Consider the following 23,949-nt stretch of genomic DNA (forward strand, 5'->3'; position numbering starts at 1 on the left):
GATGGTAACTATTACAACTCATCACTTCTTAATCAATTTACTACAGTTCATGATATCCTGTTCTTCAGGTCATTTACCTCTTTGATGTCTATGTAATGCTATGTTACTATGCAAGTCTTTCAAACTCCATGTTTGGTAACCCAGTGTTGATAACTTAATCCAACCACGTCAGTAGCATGTACTCTAGAAAAATCTCACATATTATAAAGTAGAGCCCCCCACACCCCTACTACAGCCAATTGTTAAATGTTTAGAAGCCCATTCTGACAGACTACCAATAGCCTAATAGTCCAGGGATAGTGTTTGACATATAGATATTAACACACATATGTATTATGTATAAAATATGGGCTTGTACAGACTATGTACACACATGGTCTAATATGGCCTCTATATTATATAGTCTATATATTATATATAATCTTTATATGTTATATATAATATGTTCTATATCTATAATCTATATATATTATAAAATCCAAGCTTAATTATTAACACAGAAGGTTTCTTTCTTTCTGAAAATCATCCCAATTTAGATGACACAATGTGAAGCCCTCTTTACAGTACAGTGCTTCTCATCCTTAGCCATGATGACATATTGGGTTAGATATTTCTTTGATGGAGGGGAATGACCCAGGCCTTACAGAAGGGTTTAGAAATATCCCCGACTTTTACATAGCAGCTTGCTGCAGCTTCCTCCATCTGCTTGTATCAGTCCAAAAGATATCCAGACATTATTAAAGAATCCCTAGGAATGAAATTTCCCTTTTCTGAGGACCACTATTATGCTGTATAACCTATAAGGGTAAAAGAAATCTAAAAAAAGAAAAAGCTAAAAAAAAACCAATTCTCACATGAGAAAGGGTATCAATGTATGTAAAGTAATGCACCTTCTATCTGGCGAATATAATGTAACCCTTCTATTACTTACAATAAAAATATATGAAAAAAAGAAAAAGAACAATTCTCTAGGGCTAAAAGAAATGATAGTGCCCTATGCCTAGATCATTTGTTTTCATAAACATGTAGCATATATCCTTCTCTCTCTCTCTCTCTTTTATTTATGTGTATGTCTTCAAAAAGAAGCATCCTTTGGATAGGTTTTACAACACAGGGGTCTTTCTCTGAAAGGAGCTTAGATCCCTGTCTTTGAATTTAATACATAGAGGGATGGAGCCTTATTGCCCTGTCTATGCGGGAGATTGACCTAAATACTTGATTCCAAATTGTAACCACCTGCTTATTAGAGAGAAAGAGAGGGCATTCTATTTTGAATAAAAATAATCATCTTGTACAGATACCCACAATACCAAGTAAATTTGGTATAAACTATGTACAGGAAGTAGTTTTGTAACGTTCTCTTATCTATGAAATGTCATTTATTTCAAGAACACCCAAGTGATGTATTACCTATTTTCATTTTTAAAAAAAGTAAAATTTCAGTGGGGAAGGGTAACAATATTTGAGAAGAAATGTACTCACAATCTTATGTATGTAACTGTAACCTCTCTATAAATAAAATTAAATTAAAAAAGATTTCTGTCCTTACAATTTCTTTGGTGGAATTTATTTTATGATTAAGTAGTTGTACAAGACAATCACAGTTCCACAAATTATTAGTACAATGCCATGGAATATGAAGAAGAAAGTCGTGTTATCTGTTAGATATTTCTGGGCAATGATTATAGTATATTATAGCAAAATGTGATAGGGGAGCTTGGTGGAGTGTTTCCCAGTATGTATGAAGTTCTGGTTTGTTCTTCAATACCACACACACAGACACAGAGAGATTTAAAATTAACATGATAATGTCTATTCCAAAGATAATCCTTCTTCCACTCCATGGGGACTTTACCATTAGCAACCTTTTGTGGTCTAGAATGAACATTTGGCCTTCTTCTCTTTAGACTAAGGAGTCCAATACATGTGCTTTTGTGTGTGGATAGTTTTCATCACTATTTCTAAAAATATCATATACCTAAGTAAGCATGAACTGTATTTGGTCTCAGGGAACAAAGAAGTAAAACAGCAATATAAGCAAAGCTAAACAGAAGATTAAGTCAGAGATGATATATATTATGTATTTGGGATCCTGGGGTGAAATTGAGCAGGGAACAGAAGAGAGCAACATATAAAGCCGACTAAATACGGGGGAAAAAGCTTATTTATGCACAGAGAACCAGACACATGGAAATTAACTGAAGAATTCAGTCACAGAATCTAAGCCTAAAGATCCAGTGTCTTCCTATGTTGGAAATGAGCCATACAACTGCAACCCCTCTGTGCATCACCTTTACAATGAAATTTGAAAACAAAACACAGCTTCAGAAGATTCAGTGTCTTCAAACAGAGGAATACCATGTCTTCATGGATATTTCCAATTCACAAAATATGTTTGTGAGAACTTGCTATATATGTCTTTTTAGTAAATTGTCTTGAAATCCTTTTTTTTCCTTTCTTTCTTTTCCTACTAACTCTGCATCAACTCCTGAAATAAGAGAGTGAGGAAACGATGATTATAGATTCTGATTTCAGGCTTTATGGACTTGATACTCTAGTAGAATATTCTCAGAAGACTCCCTGGCTGCCTCTTGTCTTGGCTACCCTTAAATGATTCCATGTTATTTAACACAATCTAGTAGCATTTTTTTTGCCAGTCCTGGGGCTTGAACTCCACCTGAGCACTGTCCTTGGGCTTTCTCAAGGCTGGAGCTCTCAGCACCACTTCTGGGTTTTTCCGTGTACGTGGTACTGAAGTCTTTCGTGCATGCTAGGTAAGCACTCTATCAGTAAGCCAAACTCCTGGCCCAACTATTCATATTTTTATGTAATAAATAAACACAAAGCAAACATTTCACAACAATAAAAATACAAAAGAAAATAATTCTTCTTCTTGAAATAATCTTAAGCCACTAAACCCCCAATATGGAACTGAATCTGAGCTTTTGCTTATAGTTGAAATTTACAGTGGAGTCATTTTTTATAGGTCAAAACAATTGACTTCTTGTAATTTCACAGTCATATTTAGTTATATTTTTATTTATGGATGATAATAGAAAGAAAATACTTTAACATGTGTGCTAATATTAAAATTTATTTTGAATAGAATTTTGTGCTTCTGGTGAAATAATGAAAATACATGGAAGGATATAAAAATTACCTGAGATGGCGCCTGTAGTTTGGCCTAGTGGTAGAGTGCCTGCCTAGCATACACAAAGGCCCAGCTTCGATTCCTCAGAACCACATACATAGAAAAAGCCAGAAGTAGTGTGGTGGCTCAAGGTAAAACATTAGCCTTGAGGAAAGCCCAAGGACAATGTTCAGGCCCTGAGCTCATGCCCAGGACCAGCAAAAAAAAAAAAATACCTGAGATAAACTAAATTCCTTATACTGGGAGTGGGGGTTAAAATAATGTGAGTGAGAAGTGACCTCCACTATATAAATGTATTCAATATCACTTCGTAAACAACAACTTGATATTGGAGGAAAGGAAGTTGTCAAAAAAATTCAGGAGCTATAGATGCGGTTCATTAGTAGACCCTATTAGACTCAGTATATGCAAAGTCTTGAATTCAATCCACAGCACAAAATGCTTAAATAAAAATAAAACCCTGAAAACTTAGTGGATCAGTATTTCACTTTCATCTGTCTTCTCTGTGTTATTGAAAACTAACATCTGGTTCTTAGAATAGGTGATTTACTCACATTTAGAACAGAATAAGCTAGCATGGTTAATGAGCTTACCCATTCCCTGTATTTAATGCTATCACACTAAAGCAATGTATTTTTACATATGAGCATCAAAACAGACGAACATACTGGTGAACACATCCACAGAATGATGGGAAATACATCAAAGAAAACTGAAGTCAAAACAGCAGAAAACACACTGAAAAGGTCAATTGAAGTGGGTATTTTTGAGTCTGGAGAATTCTTTTATTTCACAGGCTTTCTGGTCCACGAAGGAAATTCCAGCCAGTCTATGTGTTTGATAACACAGCTGTCACTAAGGAAACTGTAGAAGACAGCAAAGGCTCCAGGTCCTAGTGAAAGTAAAACCCAAAGACGACAGTCTGTTATTTAGCTTGCTGCTCTTGACTTGTCAATATGCCAAAGAATCAGGCTTATTTTGAGAAGGAAGAGATGACGATAATTACTTGCAGTTACCAGAAAAGAGAAACAGGTATGCATCTGCAACACTCAACTTATCTAGAGTATTGTGACATATGATGAGTCAAAGTAGCCCAGTTTCCTAGTAGCAGGTAACAATTTAACATCAAGAATTATGTTTCCTCTAAAAGGGGAAGGTTTTTTTTTAATATCCTTTGTTCAAATGGTAAACTAACCGAGGCAAAGATAGTTTACAAATGAATTGGTTTACTGCAATATACTGGAAAGTAGAACAAGCAGAAAGAGTAGAGGAGGGGTGGGGGGAAAGCAAGGATAAGAGAAAGGAAATTATTGAAACATTGGGTGTTAATAATGAACCAAACACAATTTATTCAAATGGTTCCCTTCCATGTGGTTCTCTTGATGCTAATGATGAAGTCAGAGGAGGATTGTTCTGTCAGGGCAGTTCTCGATGATACATGCCATTTCAGAATGGAGTCACAAGGAGATGTGACTAAATGTGTCTCAAATGGCAGTTGGAATCACCAGCATATAAAGTCTTCGAAACTATGTCATCTCAGTTTCCAGAGGTCAAATATTAAAGGCAAATTTGCATGTAACTGTCAGTGTGGCTATCTCTCAACCCATTGTCAAGGAAGGCTTTCTTTCAGTCAGCCCCTTGCCTCAGTTATAACTTGTGTTACAAGATAAAGCTCAAAATGGAGGTAGCATTGTCAAAATATAGTCTCATTAATCATATTCAAAACACCAAAGTGTTTAAATTCACAAGAATCAGAACACAGCAAAATGCACATCACAATAAATGCATATTAATAAACATCAAACAACACTTAAAAGCATAAAGATTAAACAATATTACCATTTAGCAATGAAATGAATAAACAGCTTGGGGAAATGTTTATGTATTTAATTATTGAGAAATTCCTAAAACAAACTTAGGGGACCCAGAGTTTGGCCTAGTGGTAGAGTGCTTGCCTAGCATGCGCAAAGAGCCAGAGTTCGATCCCTTGGTACCACATACTTAGAAAGAAAGCTGGAAGTGGTGCTGTGACTCAAGTAGTAGAGCACTAGCCTTGAGAAAGACTAAGGACCATGCCCAGGACAGGCAAAAATTAAAAATAAAAATAAAGCAAACTTAGTTTATGAGGAGCCCAAATTAGACATAGTGGGAGTTACAGAAACAGAACAAAGAAAAAGGAAGAAAGGAAGGAAGGAAGGAAGGAAGGAAGGAAGGAAGGAAGGAAGGAAGGAAGGAAGGAAGGAAGGAAAGAAGGAAGGAAGGAAGAAAAAGAAACGAAACATATATCAATGCAAACGCCCAAGTCAGTCTTGGAAAATTTTACTTCCTGATTTGCAAACGTTCTTTGAAGTTCCAGTATTCGGAGTTTGTGGGAGTGATAAAAAGTTAGAACTATGAATCAAGAGAGCAGAATTCAGACTTCAGAAGTAAACCCTTAACTTCATGTTCTATTCATTTTGACAAGGTGACTATGATAATCCCGGGGAAAAATATATTGTTAACAAATATTGCTGAAGCCACTGGTTGTTCACATAAAAAATAATGATACTGAACCTCTGACTCAAAATATTTACAAATTAATTCAAAGTGGATTATACAAAAAATGTTAGGCCCATTACTCTTAGAAGAAAACTCACAAGACATTTCTCTGAACTTGGATTAGGCAATGACTTATTAGATATTATACCTTAAGGAGGATTATAGTTCAGGCCAATCTGTGCAAAAAGCAAGATTCTATCTCAAAGCAAAAGCAAAACAGTGCTGGAGGTATGGAGATAAATTGCTGTCTAGCACTTATAAGGCCACAAACTCAAACCTTAGTACCAAAACAAACAAGTAAGCAAACAATAACAAAAAAAATCAGATGTGCAATAGACACATTACAGATGCTTAGCCTTGACAGCTAACAGTTACTGAACATCTTTGTGGTTGCATTGTTTAATACATTCTGGTTACTTGACAGGCTGATTGGTGGGAAGAATTTCAGATTGCTAAGTAGAGTGTAGGTATCCTCAGTGAATGATAGAAACAAAGATTAAGAGGAAATGAGCACAAAGTCCAAAATTACAGCGAACTTCCTGTGACTAGTACTTAGTTTTTACTTTTTGCTTTGTTTTCTCCTCTTTAATTGCCACAATCAAAGTTATCTATTGAGTAACCAATTAAGCTGTAGTTTAATTTAGGGTTTTTTTTCCTGTTTGTTTTATTTTTTTCCAATCCTAGGTCCTGGATGCTGTCCCTGAGCTGTTTTTGCTCAAGGCTAGTATCCTATGGCTTGAGCTACACCTCCACTTCTATCTTCTTGTGGTTATTTAGAGATAAGAGTCTCACAGATTTGCCTGTCCAGGCTGGGTTCAGACTTCAACCCTCAGATCTCAGTCTCTTGAGTAGCTAGAATTACAGGCTTAAACCACCAGTCCTGGGTGATCATTTTATTTTAAATGGCATGCAAAGATATTCATTACATCTCTAGAGGAAGGTCTTGTTATATCTCAGCTTTCTTTAAAAGAAGTTGTTATAATGTTACAAATTTGAAGTAGTTTTATGCCAAGCACATTTTACATTGTAAGTGCAGGGTATCCAGTGACTCAGCACCAACCAGAATTGTAAAGTCTAACAAATTCTATTGGTAGTCTAGAAGTTTTGTCTCCAGGAATGCAGAGCTAAATTGTCAGCATGTTACTCAAGATAGCATCTAAAAAAGATACAATTTTTTAAATAGGAGATAACTGGAAGCTATAATCAGGTGACTCCTTTTAAACACAGACTAACATAAATACATGCATCAGGAACATGTGGAATATCCATATTTACTGTAGTATGTTCATAAGTCTCTACCCAAAACAGGAAAAATAGTTTTTAATTTATTATTTTGCTACTTCACAGGTGATACGCAGAAGGGTTACATACACCAGGTAATGAGCACATTTCCTTTCAGACAGGGTCTCCTGTTCCTTCACTTTCTCCTACTCCCTCCCTCCTGTCTCTACCAATGTACCGAATCATTCACTTCCTTCAGTGCCCACTTAGCTCCAGAGCTGCCCTTTTTCACTCTTTTCCCCTCGAGTTCTGTACCTTCCCCTCCAGCCTCCCACATACATATTACCATACAGAAGGTAAAGAAAAAAGAAAGAATCATCAAACCCGAAAACTTCTTTAAAAGAGAGAAAAAAAGAGGTCTCTTGTTTCCATATCTTGGAGTTTGTTTCAGTATGTGTACTATTTTGGATAAATATGAGAGGCGTTAGGCATTGCACCTTTGTATTTCTCTCCTAAGAGTATCTTCTTTTGGTCTCACAGTGTGCAAGTATCTAGAATCTTATATAATTTATCCTATCCCAATGTATTTTAGACCTAATTTCTGCATATCAGTGAAAACATATGTCATTTGTCTCTCTCATCTTGGCTTACCTCGCTTAAATAACATGATTTGTTCGAGTTCAATCCATTTCCCTGCAAATGCCATCATTTTATTCTTTCTAGTGGCTGTGTAAAAAACTTCCACTCTGTATAGATGCCAAATTTTTGGATCCACTCATATATTGTGTGTCTGGGCTGCTTCCACAACTTGGCTATTGTGAATAGTGCGGCAATGAACATGGATGCAGATGTGTCCTTATCATATCCTGGCTCATAATAATTTATATTAGATATGTAGTTATAGTTATCTGTATATTTTCATATTTATTACATTCACTGTAATCTAGAGTAATGTTGCAAAACCAAATGCATTAATATTTCTGCAGCAAATTAAATATATTGTTCACCGGGTCAACAGTTTCGATCAGAGGAGGACAGCAAAGTCCAATCAAGGATCGTAGGCCTGCATTTAGAGCAAAATACTAACAACAGGAATTTTCATATTGAAAGTACAAGAGTCGCTGAGTGCTGGTGGCTCTTGTCTGTAATCCCAGCTACTCAGAAATCTGAAATCTGAGGATCATGGTTTGAAGTCAGCCAGAAAAGTCAAGTACAGCATCTAGGCCTTGAATTCAGGCCCCATAACTGACAGAAAGAAAGAAAGAATGACTGAAGGAAAGAGAGAGAGAGAGAGAGAGAGAGAGAGAGAGAGAGAGAGAGAGAGAGAGAGAGAGAAAGAGAAAGAGAGAGAGACAAAGGGATGGAGAGGGAGAGGGAGGAGGGAAGGAGAGGGAGGAGGGAGGGAGGAAGGAAGGAAGAAAGAAAAGAAAGCAAGAGAAGGAAATAGAGAAAGAAAGGAAAGAGGAGAAAGAAAGTTAGAAAAAGAAAGAGAAAGGAAGAAAGAAAGGAAGGAAGCAAACAAGAAGGAAGGAAAAAAAGATTATACTTGGAACATTTTGAAATCCTTTACTTACTCAGTAGTAGTTTTATGGTGAATTTTAGATGAATAGGGGGCTCCAGTCAAAATAGCATCGGAAAAATTTTTTCTAGTGTATTTCCTAAAGATCTACTACTAAACTATGTTATCTCTCATCTCTTTTGCTGTCCCTTGGTTATCTCATATTGTTACAGTATCTCACTTTGTTGCCTGATATATCGGATATATTTGTATTTGGTTATTTGAAATTGGATAGGGAACAGGGGAAAACAAGATGAGGGGTGGGGATTGGGGGAGGGAAATGGGGACCAAGACATGTGAAAGGGTATCAATGTATGGGAATTAATGCACCATCTATCTGGTAAATATCATGTAATCCTTCTATTAATTACAATAAAAATATATGGGAAAAAAAGATCTACTACTAAAAAAATGTCCTGACTTTAACTCTTTAGAGAATGCACATAATTTGACCTGGACTGTGTGAATAGCATTAGGCTGACCTAGGAACACATCATAGGGAGTACAACAGAATGATTGGAAGTACTCAAAGTTGTCTAGGTCCAATAGTCTAGGGCCTGGAGTTTGACAAGCTGCCATCCTGTATTTCCTTAATGAATTCTATGATCCGATGAGCAAATTATAGATGAGCAGAATGTTTCATCAACCTACCTGGTATGGGAAAAATTGGTAGACTAGAATATCACTGTTTTGTAACCCCCAGAGAGTTCCTGGCATAAGCATCGTCAATTGTTAATGCTGTAGAGGAAGATGGAGGAATAGTCTATTGTCATAGCGACAGTCATCCTCTTATTGCAAGATTGGTCATGTTCCATCTCCGGTCAACATCGAAATTGCTCCCCATTTTACTAAGAGGGAAAGTCAGAGTACTTACAAATGCCAGCAAAGGTGAGTAAGGCCTGCCTCTCAACTCCTTGTGCACTTTACCTCTGCTTATTGCATTTCTACTACAATGGTTTCCTCTTTATTCCTTTAACACTGAAAATGAGTCCTCCACTTAAAGGCTGAAAAATTTCCCCAGAGTGCCCTTTTTCCTGCTACTCACATTTTCCTCATTTTTTCCTCACATTTTTTTCAAGTCCTTGTATGAAATTCGTCCTCTTAGCTAAGACTACAGAATTATCCCATTTGAAATTATACCCAATTTGTTTTTCTCCTGCCACATCACTTCATCGTCATTATTGTTATTATAGTATTATTTTTTAAATTTCTTATATATTATATTATAATCTTGAGGTGCTAAGGCTCTTATCACTCTTGTTACTAATGCTTGACTGGCACATTCGTAAAGACCTATGTTTGATGCTCAGCACGAGAAAGAAAAACAGAACGATGGGGTGGGGGAATATGTGTGCAATTTAAGGTTGTCTTATGTCTCCCCCTTCAAAATGTGTACATCAAAATTCTAACCCTCTGGTACCTCAGAATGTGATCCTACTTGGAAAATGGATCATTGAACATGTAATTCGACAAGTTGAGCTGACTTTCTACTGGATGGCAGGGAGGAAATCTAATATGACTGGAGTCCTTCAGGGGAAAATAAAAAGGACACCTTTAAACACAGAAACACAAAAGGAGAAGGGGCATCACGGGACAGTAAGGAAGACATGGGAGTTAAGCAGCTGTAAGGAGCATTGAAGAATGTCAGCAAGTCTGAGCAGTTGGGATCAGCCAGAGCCTGGATTCCTGCCCCCTTCAGGCCTTCCCCACCCCCACCCATGGCAGTTTCGCACTGCCAGCACTGCAACTGTGAGACAATCAATATTTGCATTTTATTGTCTCTCAGATTATGGTACTTTGTTATGGCCAGCTTTAGGAAGCCACACACATCTGCATATTACATCATTAATTGCCGTTTAATTAATTTTATGTAATCCAAGGTGGCTTTGAACTCCCCATCTTCCTGCCTCAGCCTCATGAGTGCTGGGATCACAAAGCAGGTGATGAGCATACCCAGCCAGACTCAGTAAATTTTAAAGAAAAGAAAATTGGTTTCTATAGTTGTAGAGGCTTTAAAACATGATGCCATAAGATGATTTGGAAGGGGCAGAGGGAGGGAAACAGGGACAAAATCATGAGAAGGGGTATCAATGTGTGAGAAGCAATGCACTCACTACCTGACAAATGTAACTGTAATCTCTCTATACATTATTGGACAATACAATTGAAAAACAAAACAAACAGCAACACCAAAACACGATGCCATGTGTGAGTATCCAGTGAGTTCCTTCTCATCTCACCATAACATGACAGAGGGCATCAAACAGCATAGAAGTTATGGCAATATCCAAGCCACTGCCAAGATAATGGCCATGTCTCATGAAGAAACTCTCATGATAACTCAATGATCTCTCAAGGTGCCACCTCTTAATATTGTTATGATGGCAAATGAGTTTCCACATGAGTTATAGAGGTGATATTCAAATGACAGCAGTGAAATACTTGATAAATACCTTTTGCCTAAAATAATCATATTACAAATGTCATCCTTATTTCATCATTTCAGTTGCTTAACACTGTTAATAATTTAAATAGCCTCTAAAACTCAATTTAACCTGCTTCCTGAATTAAATATTTTAAAATAATTGTTAAAATAATGAGGTTGACTGCTTATAATTTCATCTCCATCTATTTCCTCTAGCCATGGGTTTTGGGAGGCTACATTAGAGCAAGAAACTGTGTCAGACTCCAAGAGAGAATGAAAACAGAGTTATGTAATCAGCCCTGGAGCAATGGAAAGTTGACTGAACAAAAATTGCTTAACTCAGTAAGCAAGTCTCCATGGAAGACAGTCTCATTCCTACTAATTTTCTAAAACCATTAATCCCAACCTCAACGACTTCAGTCCAACAACCCATTCAAACTGCTCAACTTTCAATTATTAAAATCATTTAGTCATCTCTAATTAGGGAATATAAATTACTTCCATTGAGTTCAATAGTTTAAGAGCCTCAGGTTAATTTACTAAGTTTAACTAAACTCATCTATCAACCACTGTAAAAGTTTGGCTGTTATATATTTCCTAATGTTACTTACTCTGATAGGATGGATTGTCTCCCTGTATGTTATTTGTCCTCATCAGTGAGTTTTATTTTCTTCTTGTCTTTTCCCCCTTTTGAACTCTCACAGTAAACTTTGAACTTCAGTGTTCAAGTAGAACGTGTTTTTAAAATAACCATTCGTTCTTCAGCACAGATTTTTTTTTTGTTCATTGAGTGACATGAGTTTTGAATCCAAGTATTGAGAGAGAGAAAGCTATGTTCTGACCATAGCTTTAGTGTGGACACACGTAGAGTGGTGACACAGGATAATATTGGTTGAGGACACTCTTACAAGGCAGAGATAAGTAGATTCCTTTAGGACATAAAAAAAGGAAAGAAGGAAAGAAGGAAGAAAGAAAGGTAGAAAGAGAAGGAAGGAAGGAAGGAAGGAAGGAAGGAAGGAAGGAAGGAAGGAAGGATTAAGTGTGGACATGTTTTCTCCCCTTTGGAAATACAATATAAATATAATATATCTTTGGAGATATAACATAAACATTGAGAGAAGGACTTTCACATAGCACCAATGAGGCTAGAGGAACGCATGTTTTAAAAGCAGATGGGGCCTTGTATCTAGAAAGGAGTAGGGAAAAAGAGTGCTGGTGTATAGCCATGAAAGTGACACCATGGATATAGCAGAGCACTGTGTTGGGAAAAGAGAAGCAATGAAGGACCCTGGGGCTGAGTCTCAGGCCTTGACTTTTGGGAGAGACCATCCACTGTACAGCTGAAGCTGAGGCTGATATACCATGAAAGCCAACCATGATTGTGACTCCTTGGCTGGAGGTCAGCAGAAGCTTCAGAGGTCACCTGATGCCCAACAACATTTTTTCCGCAGGTGAGATCACAGCAACTTCCTGTGTGTGCTGATATCATTGGGGGAAAGGAGAATGGAGCAGAACCAAAGTTCTAAGGCAATACTGGACTTCTAATTGGTAAAATATTGAAACTCTTAGTTACTTGAAAACAAATTATTTTATTTGGTTTTATTGTTTTTCCTTGGTATGAATAGGAATCAACATGGGAAATGCTTAAACCAGTTATAAGTTCTGAAAAAAGACATCAATATTATCTCATACATATAACCCTTATGTGCAAATACTCAAATAAGAGTATGTTTTTACAAGACTTTAAAAGTTGTCAAAACAAAGCTGGAGATGTAACTGACTGGCGGAATAGTTGCTTGGCATGCACAAGAACCTAGATTTGACCTGCAGCAGCATAAAAACAGAAACAAAACTCAAGCATCCAAACAAATGACTGGCAAAAAAACAAATGAAATGTTCAAATACTTAAAAGAAATTGACAATGTCTAGCAAGACAGCATATAAACTTCATATTGCAGATGTAGTATAAGGAAATACCATGAAATATTACTTTGTATGTCTGTGAATATTTAGTCTTTAAAATTATTTAATAATTAGAAACACAGATGTCATTCAAATTTAATATTTTAGAACATAGAAGATATATCTGAAAGTAGTCTTTATTGGGTGGTGTTGAATGCAGTAAAAAAACAATCTGGGAAAAAATGTTAAGCTTACTTGATAAATCAATGTGCATTACTAGGAAGTAGAGTTAAATTGATAATTTTACCACTTCTCAGTAATATAAGATATAATTTTTCTACAGAATTTTCAAAAACGTGACCGATGTATAAAATTATAAATATGATTTAAGCATACATTTGCCATTTAGTTATGAGTTCCTGGATATATTGAACATTTTTTGTGTGTGGGTCATAGGACTTGAACTCGGCCTGGGCATCGTCCCTGAGCTCTTCAGCTCAAGGCTACCACCCTACCCTTGAGCCAAGCCCCCACTTCCAATTTTCTAGAGGTTAATTGGAGATAAGAGTCTCAGGTCCTTTAGTGCCGGGGCTGGCTTTGAACCTTGATCCTCAGATCTCAGCCACTTGAGTAGCTAGGATTACAGGCTTGAACCCTGTCCCGCCGGCTAGATTAACCATTTTTGTATTGTCAGAAACTCAACACAGATAGCAATGGGGGTAGCTAGCTAAAAGAAATTTCTCAAATGAGGAGTTAAATGTTCTTCAGGGGGAAAAGAAATACCATATTTTTTTCTTTTTATGTGTATGGACAAGAACATTGAGTTGGTTATGTATTAACTGTTATTTCCAGCAAAGACATGGTTCTTTTACTGACAGGTAACATGAAATGCTTTTCTTGTTGCTGTTGTTGTTCAATGAAATTACAGCTGAGATGGATAGCTCCGTACAGATGCACAAAGGGATTACATTCGGACACACCCTCGAGTCTCCACAGGAATGAAATCCCCTGTGTCAGCCCCAGCTCTACTCCTGTCGCCGTCGTGAGTATCAGCCTTGGGTTTCATGCGTGTGGTTGTTGCTGCTGTGTGTCTGTTTTCAGTGCCCACGGGTGGGGATCAGGACAGGTGGAGACAGCGAAGCAGAGCCCTCAGGTCGGCCTTGATCCCGTTGTTCAGGAAGCCATAGAGGACGGGGTTGAGACAGCAGGACGTCATGCCGAGCAGGTGGCACACGCAGTACACCAGCTTGAAGTGCCTGTTGGAGATGAGGTTGTCGTTGAAGTCGGTGACCACGTGGAACAGGTGGAGGGGCATCCAGCTGACCGCGAACACCAGGATCAACACGGTCAGCCGGTAGAAGACGCTGCGCGATCGCCTGTGGATCCGGCCCCCCGCGCGCCTCCCGCGGCCCCCCCGGGCCTCCGCGCTCTCCTCGGGCCTCACCTCGAAGCAGGTAGGGACCCCAGGCATCACCTGGCCGGAGGAGGAGGAGGAGAGCGCGCCGCCGCCGCCGCCCCCTCCGCCACCACCGCTGCGCGCGGGGCCCGGGCGGCCCCGGGAGGCCCCAGCCGGGGCGGGCAGCACGCAGGCGGTCTTCTTGCTGTAGCGCCTGCGGTGTCTCCGGATGAAGGCGTCGTAGCCCCAGCGGCGGCTGCCGGATGATGGCGGAGGAGGAGGAGGAGGAGGAGGCGGCCTGGCTGCCGGGGGCCCGCTCTTGGGTGCCGCCGCCGGCTGCAGCGCCAAGTTGACCATCTCGTTCTCCTCCAGCCTGGCTTCCCTGCGGGCCAGGCCGCAGCTGACGCTCCTGCAGACGCCCGTGTGGCTGACGGTGAGGCAGACCAGGGGCAGGATGTACTGCACCAGCAGCAACGACAGGGTGAAGGCGATCCGGTAGGAGTCCGAAGGCCAGGCCTCCACGCACAGGTACCTGCTGCTCAGCCACGCGGGGCCCAGCGCCTCGCGCAGCTCCACCAGGCTGTGGAAGACCGGCAGGGGCGAGCAGAGCGCCAGCCCCAGCGTCCACACCGTGGCGATCAGGAAGTAGCCGTGGTGCGCCGTCAGGGTGTTGGACGCGGGGCTCTTGATCATGTGGTACCTGACCACGGCGATGGAGATGAGGATGAGCGTGGACACCAGCACGCACACGCACTGGAGGAAAGGCATCAGGTGGCACATGACCTTGCCGAAGATCCACTGGTCCAGCAGGACGGAGGTCAGCGTGAAGGGCGAGCAGAACAACACCACCAGGATGTCCGAGAACGCCAGGTTCCCGATCAGGAAGTTCACCGTCGTCTTCTGGCTGCGCTTCTTCGCCACCGCCATTAAAATCAACAGATTGCCCAGGAAGCCCAGGAGACTGACGAAGGTGTACAGCCCGATGAGGAAGTACTGGAAGTCGTCCACGCTGCCGCTCCGGTAGTCGTCCCACACCGGGAAGTCTGCATCCCGCGTGGCCCCCGTGCCGTTCTCGGTCACCATGGTCGTGTTCTCCTTCGCCTGCAGCTCGAGATCCATATTAGAACCCTGCAGGGAATCAATGAGGACATCCCCCCCGTCAGCTTGGGGGGAAAACCAAGGCAACACCACTGACTGGAGGGCCACGACTTAATCCACCCGGGGGGAAAACCAAGGCAACACCACTGACTGGAGGGCCACGACTTAATCCACCCGGGTTTCAGAGCCTGGGCCCTTGTTGCATCCATCCAAGAAGATTTAGAAAGGCCTCTGCTCGGCTGGGAACCGTAGTTTTAAATGCAGCCCCAGGACAGTGACCTTGACCTTGAAGGTCATCATCGGTTGTAGAACGTGCTCCACTTGGACTACAGCTTTGCTTTTACGTTTGTGTGGGAAGTAAGAGGAGGAAAGGGTAAAAGCCAAATGAAGACCCGCAAGGAGTGTTGGCCTAGTGGTAAAGGTTTGCCTTGCATGCACGAAGACCAGGGTTCTGATTCCCCAGTACCACATAACACAGAAAAAGGCCCGAAGTGGTGCTGTGATTCAAGTGGTAGAGCTCTAGCCTTGAGAAAGTCCAAGGACAATGCTCAGGCCCTGAGCTCAAGCCCAGGACTGGGAAAAAACAATTTTTTTTAAAGTAAACATCTGGAAAAAATAATTTCCTACAGAAAACTCAAGGGAACAAAAGATAATGCTAATGAATAGATATCTCCACAGAGATTACATAGCTATTAAAAGCATTTTTGCTATGTACCAATAAGTATACATTCATGTCTAGATCACTAAGTGAAAGGTTACATTTAAAGCTTTAAAAGTGGCATGTGGGTCTGGGAGTTTGGCCTAGTGGTAGAGTGCTTGCCTAGCATGCACAAAGACCTGGGTTCGATTCCTCGGTACCACATACATAGAAAAAAGCCGGAAGTGGTGCTGAGGCTCAAGTGGTAGAGCTCTAGCCTTGAGAAAGTCTAAGGACAGTGCTCAGGCCCTGAGCTCAAGCCCAGGACTGGCAAAAAAAAAAAAAGTGGCATGTGTGCCTAAATGTATGGTATACACTGTCATCTTTATGAAGGACCTAAAATCCTGGTCTAGTCAATTTACACACAAAAAAGTCTTTCATGTGGAGATTTGCCATAATTAAATTAGCTTCAGTTTTATATATAGTTATAAACAGTATCACAAGTACTTAGAATCTGCTTAGTACTTAGACTTGGAGGTACTTAGCACTCTTCACTCAGGATTGCAACTGAACTAAACACAGGATAAAGCCTGACATCACTTTCTTGATTGTGCACCTGTCTGCTTTGCTCTGAGTCTCTCTCTAGCAGTCACCTGGGATTCTGGGACTCACCAGAATCTATACCTTAATCTTGATAGCTGGGGACTGAAACTACTACAAACAACAGCAAGGCTTTCAGGGAAGATAATGGCCCCGAAGGAAGACAATCGCCTCTAAAGACAAGGCTGCACCATGAAGCATGTCAGGTGATAATGGGGATTGCAAATTCTAGGGAATCCCTTTGTGGAACCAGCACTAAGGTCACAGTCAGCCATGACGCTCCAACTGCAACAGCTTTGTTTTGAATAGCTCTCCCTCATGCCAGAGAGCTATGATCCTGAAGCTTTGCCAGCACATGGAGGTGAGCCAAAACACTTAGCTCCCCTCTTCTCAGGATGAACTAATGTCTGCTCCCACTCTCCACGATTGCTCCTCTCTTTCATTAGTGAGTGAGTGCACCTGACATGTCGGGAACCCCCAGAGTTGGCCCTCTGGCCCAGGACTCTGGTTGAAATCAGATGCTAGTCATCATTCTGCTACAAGAAAAGTTGAAGGTTTCTTTAAAAAAAATAAACAAAAAATACTTCCCCCAAAACAAAACAAAAAAACTCAGCTTTTATTACTGATCTTGTGGAAATGGAATTCCAAATGTTAATTGCATGCCTGTAAAGATAGATATATCTGAGTGTCTCAGATAGCATTAATGTGCAATTTATGTCAGTATTGCTTCTGGAGAAAAAGGGGTGACAAAAGTGACTTGCAATGGCCTTCTGACTCATTTGCCTTATGACTAGACAATCACTTTCCTGGAACTCCTATGGTTAGGTGAGTTGGCTTCTAATGAAAGCAGCTTTGATTGGGGATTCTGCCTAATTCCCTGATTCTGATGACCCCCTGGCTTTAGTTATCTTATTCAGGATCACATGTTACAAATATTACAGGCTATTTATAGCTGTTTTCTTGCTTAACTATTGCTTTGACTCCTTCCCTTCCTTCCTGTCTTCCTCCTTTCCATTCTTTCTCCCCTCTCTGTTTCTCTTCCCATTTTATTTTTTCTCCTCCTTTACTTGCAGATCCTTTCCCTTGCCTTCCCTTCCTTTCTTTCCTTTCCCTTCCTTCCCCCTTTCCCTCCACTCTTCCTTCCTCCCTCACTTCCTTCTTTCCTTCGTTCCATCCTTCCTTAATTTTTTTCCTGTGGGGTATGATCTCCTTATGTAGCCAATACTCGCCTAGAGCTCACTAAATTGATCTCCATCCTCCTACCTCAGCCTCTGGAGGGATGGAATCACAAGCATGTATCACCATGCTGCTCCTTCCCATGTTTTTCTCCCACTTTCTCTCCCTCCACCTTTTCCCCTCCCAAGTTGAAAAGTTCATTTCCAATGTATTGTCTTGTGAATATTACGGTTACACTGATCATTTACTAGCTTGAGTCCATTTTTCCTCCCAGCTTTGTGATTGGAGATAGTTTCAAACTGACTTTTTCTCTCCCTACTGTGACAATGCATTCCAAGTAAAATTGCTCAGCAAAATGTAGTCAAGTTTGTAGCAATGAAACAATGTGGTTTTGAGTCTAAAATTCAGATTGTTTCCAAGGTAGTCAATTCCACTCTAATTGAAGAGGAAAGCTTTAATTAGTTTCATGATGGGGAGGTACATTAGGCATAATAGATACCAGGGCAATTTTTGTTAGTAATCATTTGAAAGCAGTTTAGTGTTCTCAGTTTTAAAATAACAAATGAATCACCCTAGAAGTATTCATAATAGAGTAAATATGTGATATGTCTATGTTTACATATATTTAGATAGATGTTTTAGAACACGACTGAGATTAGAAAAAAATTTGACTTGGCCCCAAAGTGCAATGTGCAGAAACATATGTACAAAATTGACAGTTTATTACTTTTAACTTTTTTAATTTGATATGTTCTTTAATAAAATTAACATAGAAGCACCAGGAAGCAAAAATTTAAACAATATCACATATTTTATTCAAATGAAAAAGAAACATGTCAGATTGGAGAGTTGCTAAGCTTCTTCCATTTTAAATATACGAGCATAAACTATTTTAGTTATTAAACAATGAAAACCACTGATATCTTAGCTACTGGATGAAGTAAATGCCATTCTAACTAATCACTGGAAAGTGAGAAAAAAATGAAAATAATATGCTTTTCCTTTCTTAAGACATTTAAATATTTTAAGAAAGTAGATAAGTTGTTAATTTAAAAGAGAGCTTGATTCATTAGTGAATAGCTAAATAAAATTATTTGATTCTTCCTTCCTCCTCTCATTCAATAAGTTATTGACCATCTGACATGCTGTGTTCTACTCTGTTTTGATGGCATAAAAATAACTAATACAATATAATGTGGACAGGAATTAATTCAAAGCTTTCTATGAGGGATTAATTCAAAGTCATGTGGTTACTGCAAACCCCCAAGTGGAGGCTGAATGAATGGTATTCTTATGACTCTAATGAGATATTCAGTTAAGTAGATCACAAAACATTGCACTGTTGTAATGTATAATATATAAGTATAACGAACACTTACATTCCAATTGATAGATTAACTAGATTATCCTGCTTTTTTTCCTGTGTCTTCTATCTTGTAACATCCATCCATTCATCCATCCAGATATCCATCCATCCCTTCATTCGTTCATTTGATCTTTCACCTAATCCCATCCAAACCATTCACCAGACAAACATAAACACACATAGCATGTAAAGTGCTCTGCACAAAGTAAACACTCTGCCAGTCTTTATTTCAAGGCACAAATTCTCCTAATCACTAAATTCTGGAGATTATCATGAGGACATGTGGCAGTGATGTTCAGTTTCTTTAAAAGTATCTCCTTGTCAGGTGCCAGTGGCTCAAACCTGTAATCCTAGTTACACAAGAGGCTGAGATTTGAAGATCATGGTTCAAATCCAACCTAGGGAGTAAAGTTCATGAGACTCTAATCTCTAATTAGCCACCAAAGAGCCAAAAGTAGAGCTTCAACTCTAATAGAATGCCAGACTTGAATGAAAAAAGTTAAAGGCTACCACCTAGATCCTGAGTTCAAGTGCACGTATGCCTTAAATGCATAAATATTTTTTTTGTAGTGAAAAATAAACAGAAAAAACATTCAATAAGATTTAAGTCATCTCTTTGAAAGTTGGAAGTCTAAAGTAGAGGAATTACTTTCTAATTTAAACAAAGTAAATTTAGGCAAGTAAATAAATACAAAAAGTAAATTTAAACAAGTAAACAGATAAATACACAAAGATGTTTTCCCCTAAAACTTACCCTTTTAACTTCTCTTTTTTCTTCCTGGAAAAGAAAACAAAACAGTAAACAGACCTACGAAGATGTAAATCTCTGTTTTTCAACAAGTGCTATAATGAACCCTGTACACTTCCTGTGGCACGCATATTCTGTAAGTAATGAAGGCCACGTCATATGAGAACTCTACTTCAACTTGCATTACTCTAGGAATTATGAAATAGAACCCAAAAGAGAGGGTTTTGGCAATGGAAAAGAGAAATATTATTTCAGAAAAAAATCTGATACAGAAAGTGAACCCTTTCTTATGTCCAGTTCCTGGACAATGAAATCTTCTCGATACATTTTTTTTAACATCTTGAGAAAGTCAACAGTCCTTTAAAAAGAATAACAGGAGGATCTACTAAGAACAGATTTGTTCATTTGGTTACAATTTCTTTGTTAAGATGATTTCCTGTCTTGGGAAAATGCATGCTATCCTTCTCTCAAAAGGTGCCTATCACACAAAATAATAAAATTAACTCTATAGCAACGATATATCATCAATTCTGCTGTGATCTTGGAACCATGGCAAGAGTCCATGTTCCCGAAGAGTCTCACGATTTGTTCTTCCAGTTAGGATCTGGTAAAAATTGGGAACGGACAGATAAATAGAGCTCTGTTCCATTAACAATCACGCTCCCTTTTGAGTTCTAACCACGGAGTTTCTCTTCCTTGGAGAAACCTGAAATTTCAAATTGAATTCAGGCTGGGAAAAAAAGAAAAAAAAAGCCACTAAGAGAACCTCAAGTTGTTTCCATGGGCGGTGGAAAATGCATTTTTGGGGCGGGGGTGTGGGGAGGAGGCGGGGGTGTTTGCTCTAGCCTTTCTTCCAGCATAAAAAGGTCTGCCGACTTGAGGAGGACTCTCGTCCCCGGCGTCCCGGCGCGTGGCAATGCTCACGGCTGGCGTTCCCCGAGCGCCAGCTTGGGGAGCGCGGCCACCTCCTGGGTCTCCTCCGCCAGCCTTGGGCCAGCAGGGCGGCTGGACGGCCCGTGACACCCCGCGGGGCTGAGCCCCCGCGCAGCCCCCGCCTCGCCCGCCGCGCCAGGCTCGCCCCCCGACGGGGGCCGCGCCCGCCCCCTCCTCCCCGAGCCCCGCGCGGACGACACCTGCGCGCGCCCCAGACCTGCTCCCGGGGTCCCGCGGCGCCGGCTCCTCCCAGGTGAGTTGGGGACGTGAGGGACCTGCCGGGCGGAGAAGAACACAACCCGATCCCTTCCCCGCTCTCCCTTCACGCGTGACAACTGCCCGGCCCCACCCCCACCCCCACTCCCGATCCCCAGCCGGGCGGCCCCAGGGGAGCCCCGCAGCGCTTCAGGACCAAGGACAGGGGTGCGGGCTCCGGGATGGGGCGGTGCACGCGGGCTGGCTACCGGCCCCGGGCAGCAGGGAGGCCTGTACCTCGGGGCACCCCGGCCACTGCCAGCGCCTCGGCTCCCGCGGTGCACGCGGCCCCGCGCGCGCGGTGGCTTGTGCGCCAGGCGGCGACAGCGACCCGCGGGAGCGCGACCCGAGCGGGCGGGCGGCGGGGGGGGGAGGGGGGGCGGGAGGCGCCTGGGGAACACGTGACTGCTGGGGGACCCCTCCAGACTCCGCTCCTAGGCGCCTGCTGTGCCCCAGCGTCTCTGAAGGGCCGGGGCCTGGAGCCCCAGTTCCTACCTCTGTTCTGGGGAAGACCTGGGGAGAAGAGGAGGGGCGCCCGTGGGGCCCGCCACCTTGGCGCCTGGCTCCCCGCTCAAGTTAACTTGGCCAGGCAAAGAGATCTCCGTCTCCCTGCTCCCGTGACCTGCGTGGCTGCGTGGGTGCCGGCGCCCCTCCGAGAGCCTAGACGTCCCGAGTGCCAGCTCCAGGGCCCGCCATCTCTTTGTTCTGGGGGAGCAGGGCGGCACAGACACGACCGCGAGCCTTCACAGGGCAGCATCTTGGTCCAGGTGCAGCGGGGTAGATAGGACTGAGTGTGTCCGGACACGGGGGCTAGGGTGGGTGTGGGAAATCCGTGTGGACCTGGGCAATGAGGGGTCTCAACACGACCTAACAAGAGAAAAGAAGAGGAGCAGGTGAACAGAGTTGTTGCTGGCCAGAGAGAAATTATATATATATATATACACACACACACATCTCTCTATATATAATTATATATATGCAAGGCAAGAGAGAAATTATATATATATATATATATGCAAGCCACCAACTCCACAGGAAATAAACAGGCCAACCAAAATTTTGCCTGGCCTCTGATCTCAACACAGCGTGATTTCCACTCCTGATGCTTGCAAATCTGCATTAGGTTTCCCCTGCTTTTAAGCTAATCATTACCTAGTAGATACTTTAGCCATGTGAGTGGGTGTGCAAGTAAGGGGTGGGGAGAGAAGGGAAGGGAGAAGGAAAGGCAGAACTATGGCATGACAAGAGGTGTGTTATATGAACTATCATGTGGCAATTAGGGTGTCTTGAGGACAATCCTGTCGGCCAGCCTGGCACTCTGGCAGCTACAGCTGACTTAACATTGCAACTTGTAAATCTAACATCTGGGGTAGCCATTGTCAGCTGTCATTCCAGAGGTTAGATGATCCTTGTAAGCTTATTCTGCTCATTTTACATGTAATACTCCAGGGCTCTACGTAGTGTGAATGTCACTTCACCAGCTAAGGAATTACCCACAAATGCCTAAGTGCTTCCTGAATGTAAGTTGTTATTCTTTGCTTTATTTCTGAAACAGTGTGCTCTCCCCACTGGCTAAACACAGTGGGTATTTAAGTATGGCCTGTGGAGTCTACACTGGGGGAAAAAAAAAGAAGATGGAGGAGGCATCAATAAAGAAAGACTTTAAGAAAACAAGTGTTTAAACTTGGACTTCCTTAACTTTAGCCACTGTACCTTAATGTAACCACACATGGCCCCAGACACTCCTGCCTTTGAGGTGACGTTGATCAAGATCCATTATACTCATAAATGAACATATTAAATCGATATCCTTTTGTACAACTACTTAAAAATAAGTTTTCAAATTCCGTTCTCCCATCCCTTGCAGTATTTGCACACCTGCTTCAGATACACATTTAAGCCAGCTTCTCATGAAACCCACAGTGATTATCTTCAAACATCAATCGACGTCTTATGCTATTGCCTACTAAAATTTGTTTTCTTTTGACAAGAGGAAACTCCAGGTTGAAGAAAAGGCTATTGTTAGAGTGTTGAAAATAAAAGCCCCAGATAGAGTCTGATAACCCGCCTATTTTCCTTTCCCAGAGAGCCATAAGCATGCAAGCCTCAAAAAGGAGAGGCGAAATTCCTTCTTTAAATTCCTATATACAGTATTAAGGACACACAGTGATCAAATTAGTAAGAATCATTTTTTTAAGTTAAAGAAATAATAGAAAGGATTCAAGATTATATCTTATCACTCTTCTAGGTACACAACAGGGTTATTTTCTTTGTGTTTTATAACATAGCAGTCACATAGAGAAAATGCCATCTCTGGCAACATAATGGTAAAAGTCCATCTGTGCATTCTGTAGTTTTCCTACTCACTAATTCTGAAGTGCTCCCTTGGGAAATTAAGTTGCTTTTTATTCATATTACAAAATTAAACTGGCTATTTCCCAGTTTTCATGATTCCTTATAGGTTAAGAAAAAAGGTTTATTGGTAGAGGTAAAACTTGTAGACCACTTGGGACTCCCAAGACGAATTCCTAAACAATCATGGCTGGGCTATTATTTTTTTGACAAACATGTGTGGTGTTTTGGTTAAAGTTATTTTTCTATTTCAATAATAGCTGCTGATTGTGGAGAACAAATACGAAAGGGTTTTGATACAATCTCATAGGATACATGGTGCTGAAATATTAGTTATGAGTGATAAGGTAAGTGAACTAGAGAAAAGAACATTACTGAATGTTGTGTTCACTTTTTTAGAGGGCAATGGGTATCTGAACCCAGACTTGTTGCAGGCCGGGCAAGTAATCTACCACAGCAGACACGCTTCCTTTCTGTCATGTGGCACAGTAAATTTAAATCCGTAAGATTTATAAGATGTGAAAAGGACCACTTTTTGTATCACCAAAAATGTTTGTGATACTCTTTGCTGCATCGATGTCTTTGGAACAGTC

At 41.0% G+C, this 23,949-nt stretch overlaps 1 protein-coding gene across 1 annotated transcript; it reads right to left on the reverse strand.

Moving 5' to 3' along the window:
* Positions 1-13,023: 13,023 nt before the first annotated feature.
* Positions 13,024-21,019, reverse strand: Npy5r (neuropeptide Y receptor Y5). Its single transcript, XM_090354237.1, has 3 exons — positions 20,967-21,019; positions 19,823-19,846; positions 13,024-15,319 (listed from the first exon to the last, which is right to left on the reverse strand). The coding sequence occupies exon 3, from the start codon at positions 15,308-15,310 to the stop codon at positions 13,913-13,915; it is 1,398 nt and encodes a 465-aa protein (XP_090210363.1). The 5' UTR covers positions 15,311-15,319; positions 19,823-19,846; positions 20,967-21,019; the 3' UTR covers positions 13,024-13,912.
* Between the last annotated feature and the right edge of the window lie 2,930 nt (positions 21,020-23,949).

This window comes from Megascapheus bottae, chromosome 20 (genome assembly GCF_031878675.1).
Source record: "Megascapheus bottae isolate mThoBot1 chromosome 20, mThoBot2.hap1, whole genome shotgun sequence".
Lineage (NCBI taxonomy): Eukaryota > Metazoa > Chordata > Mammalia > Rodentia > Geomyidae > Megascapheus > Megascapheus bottae.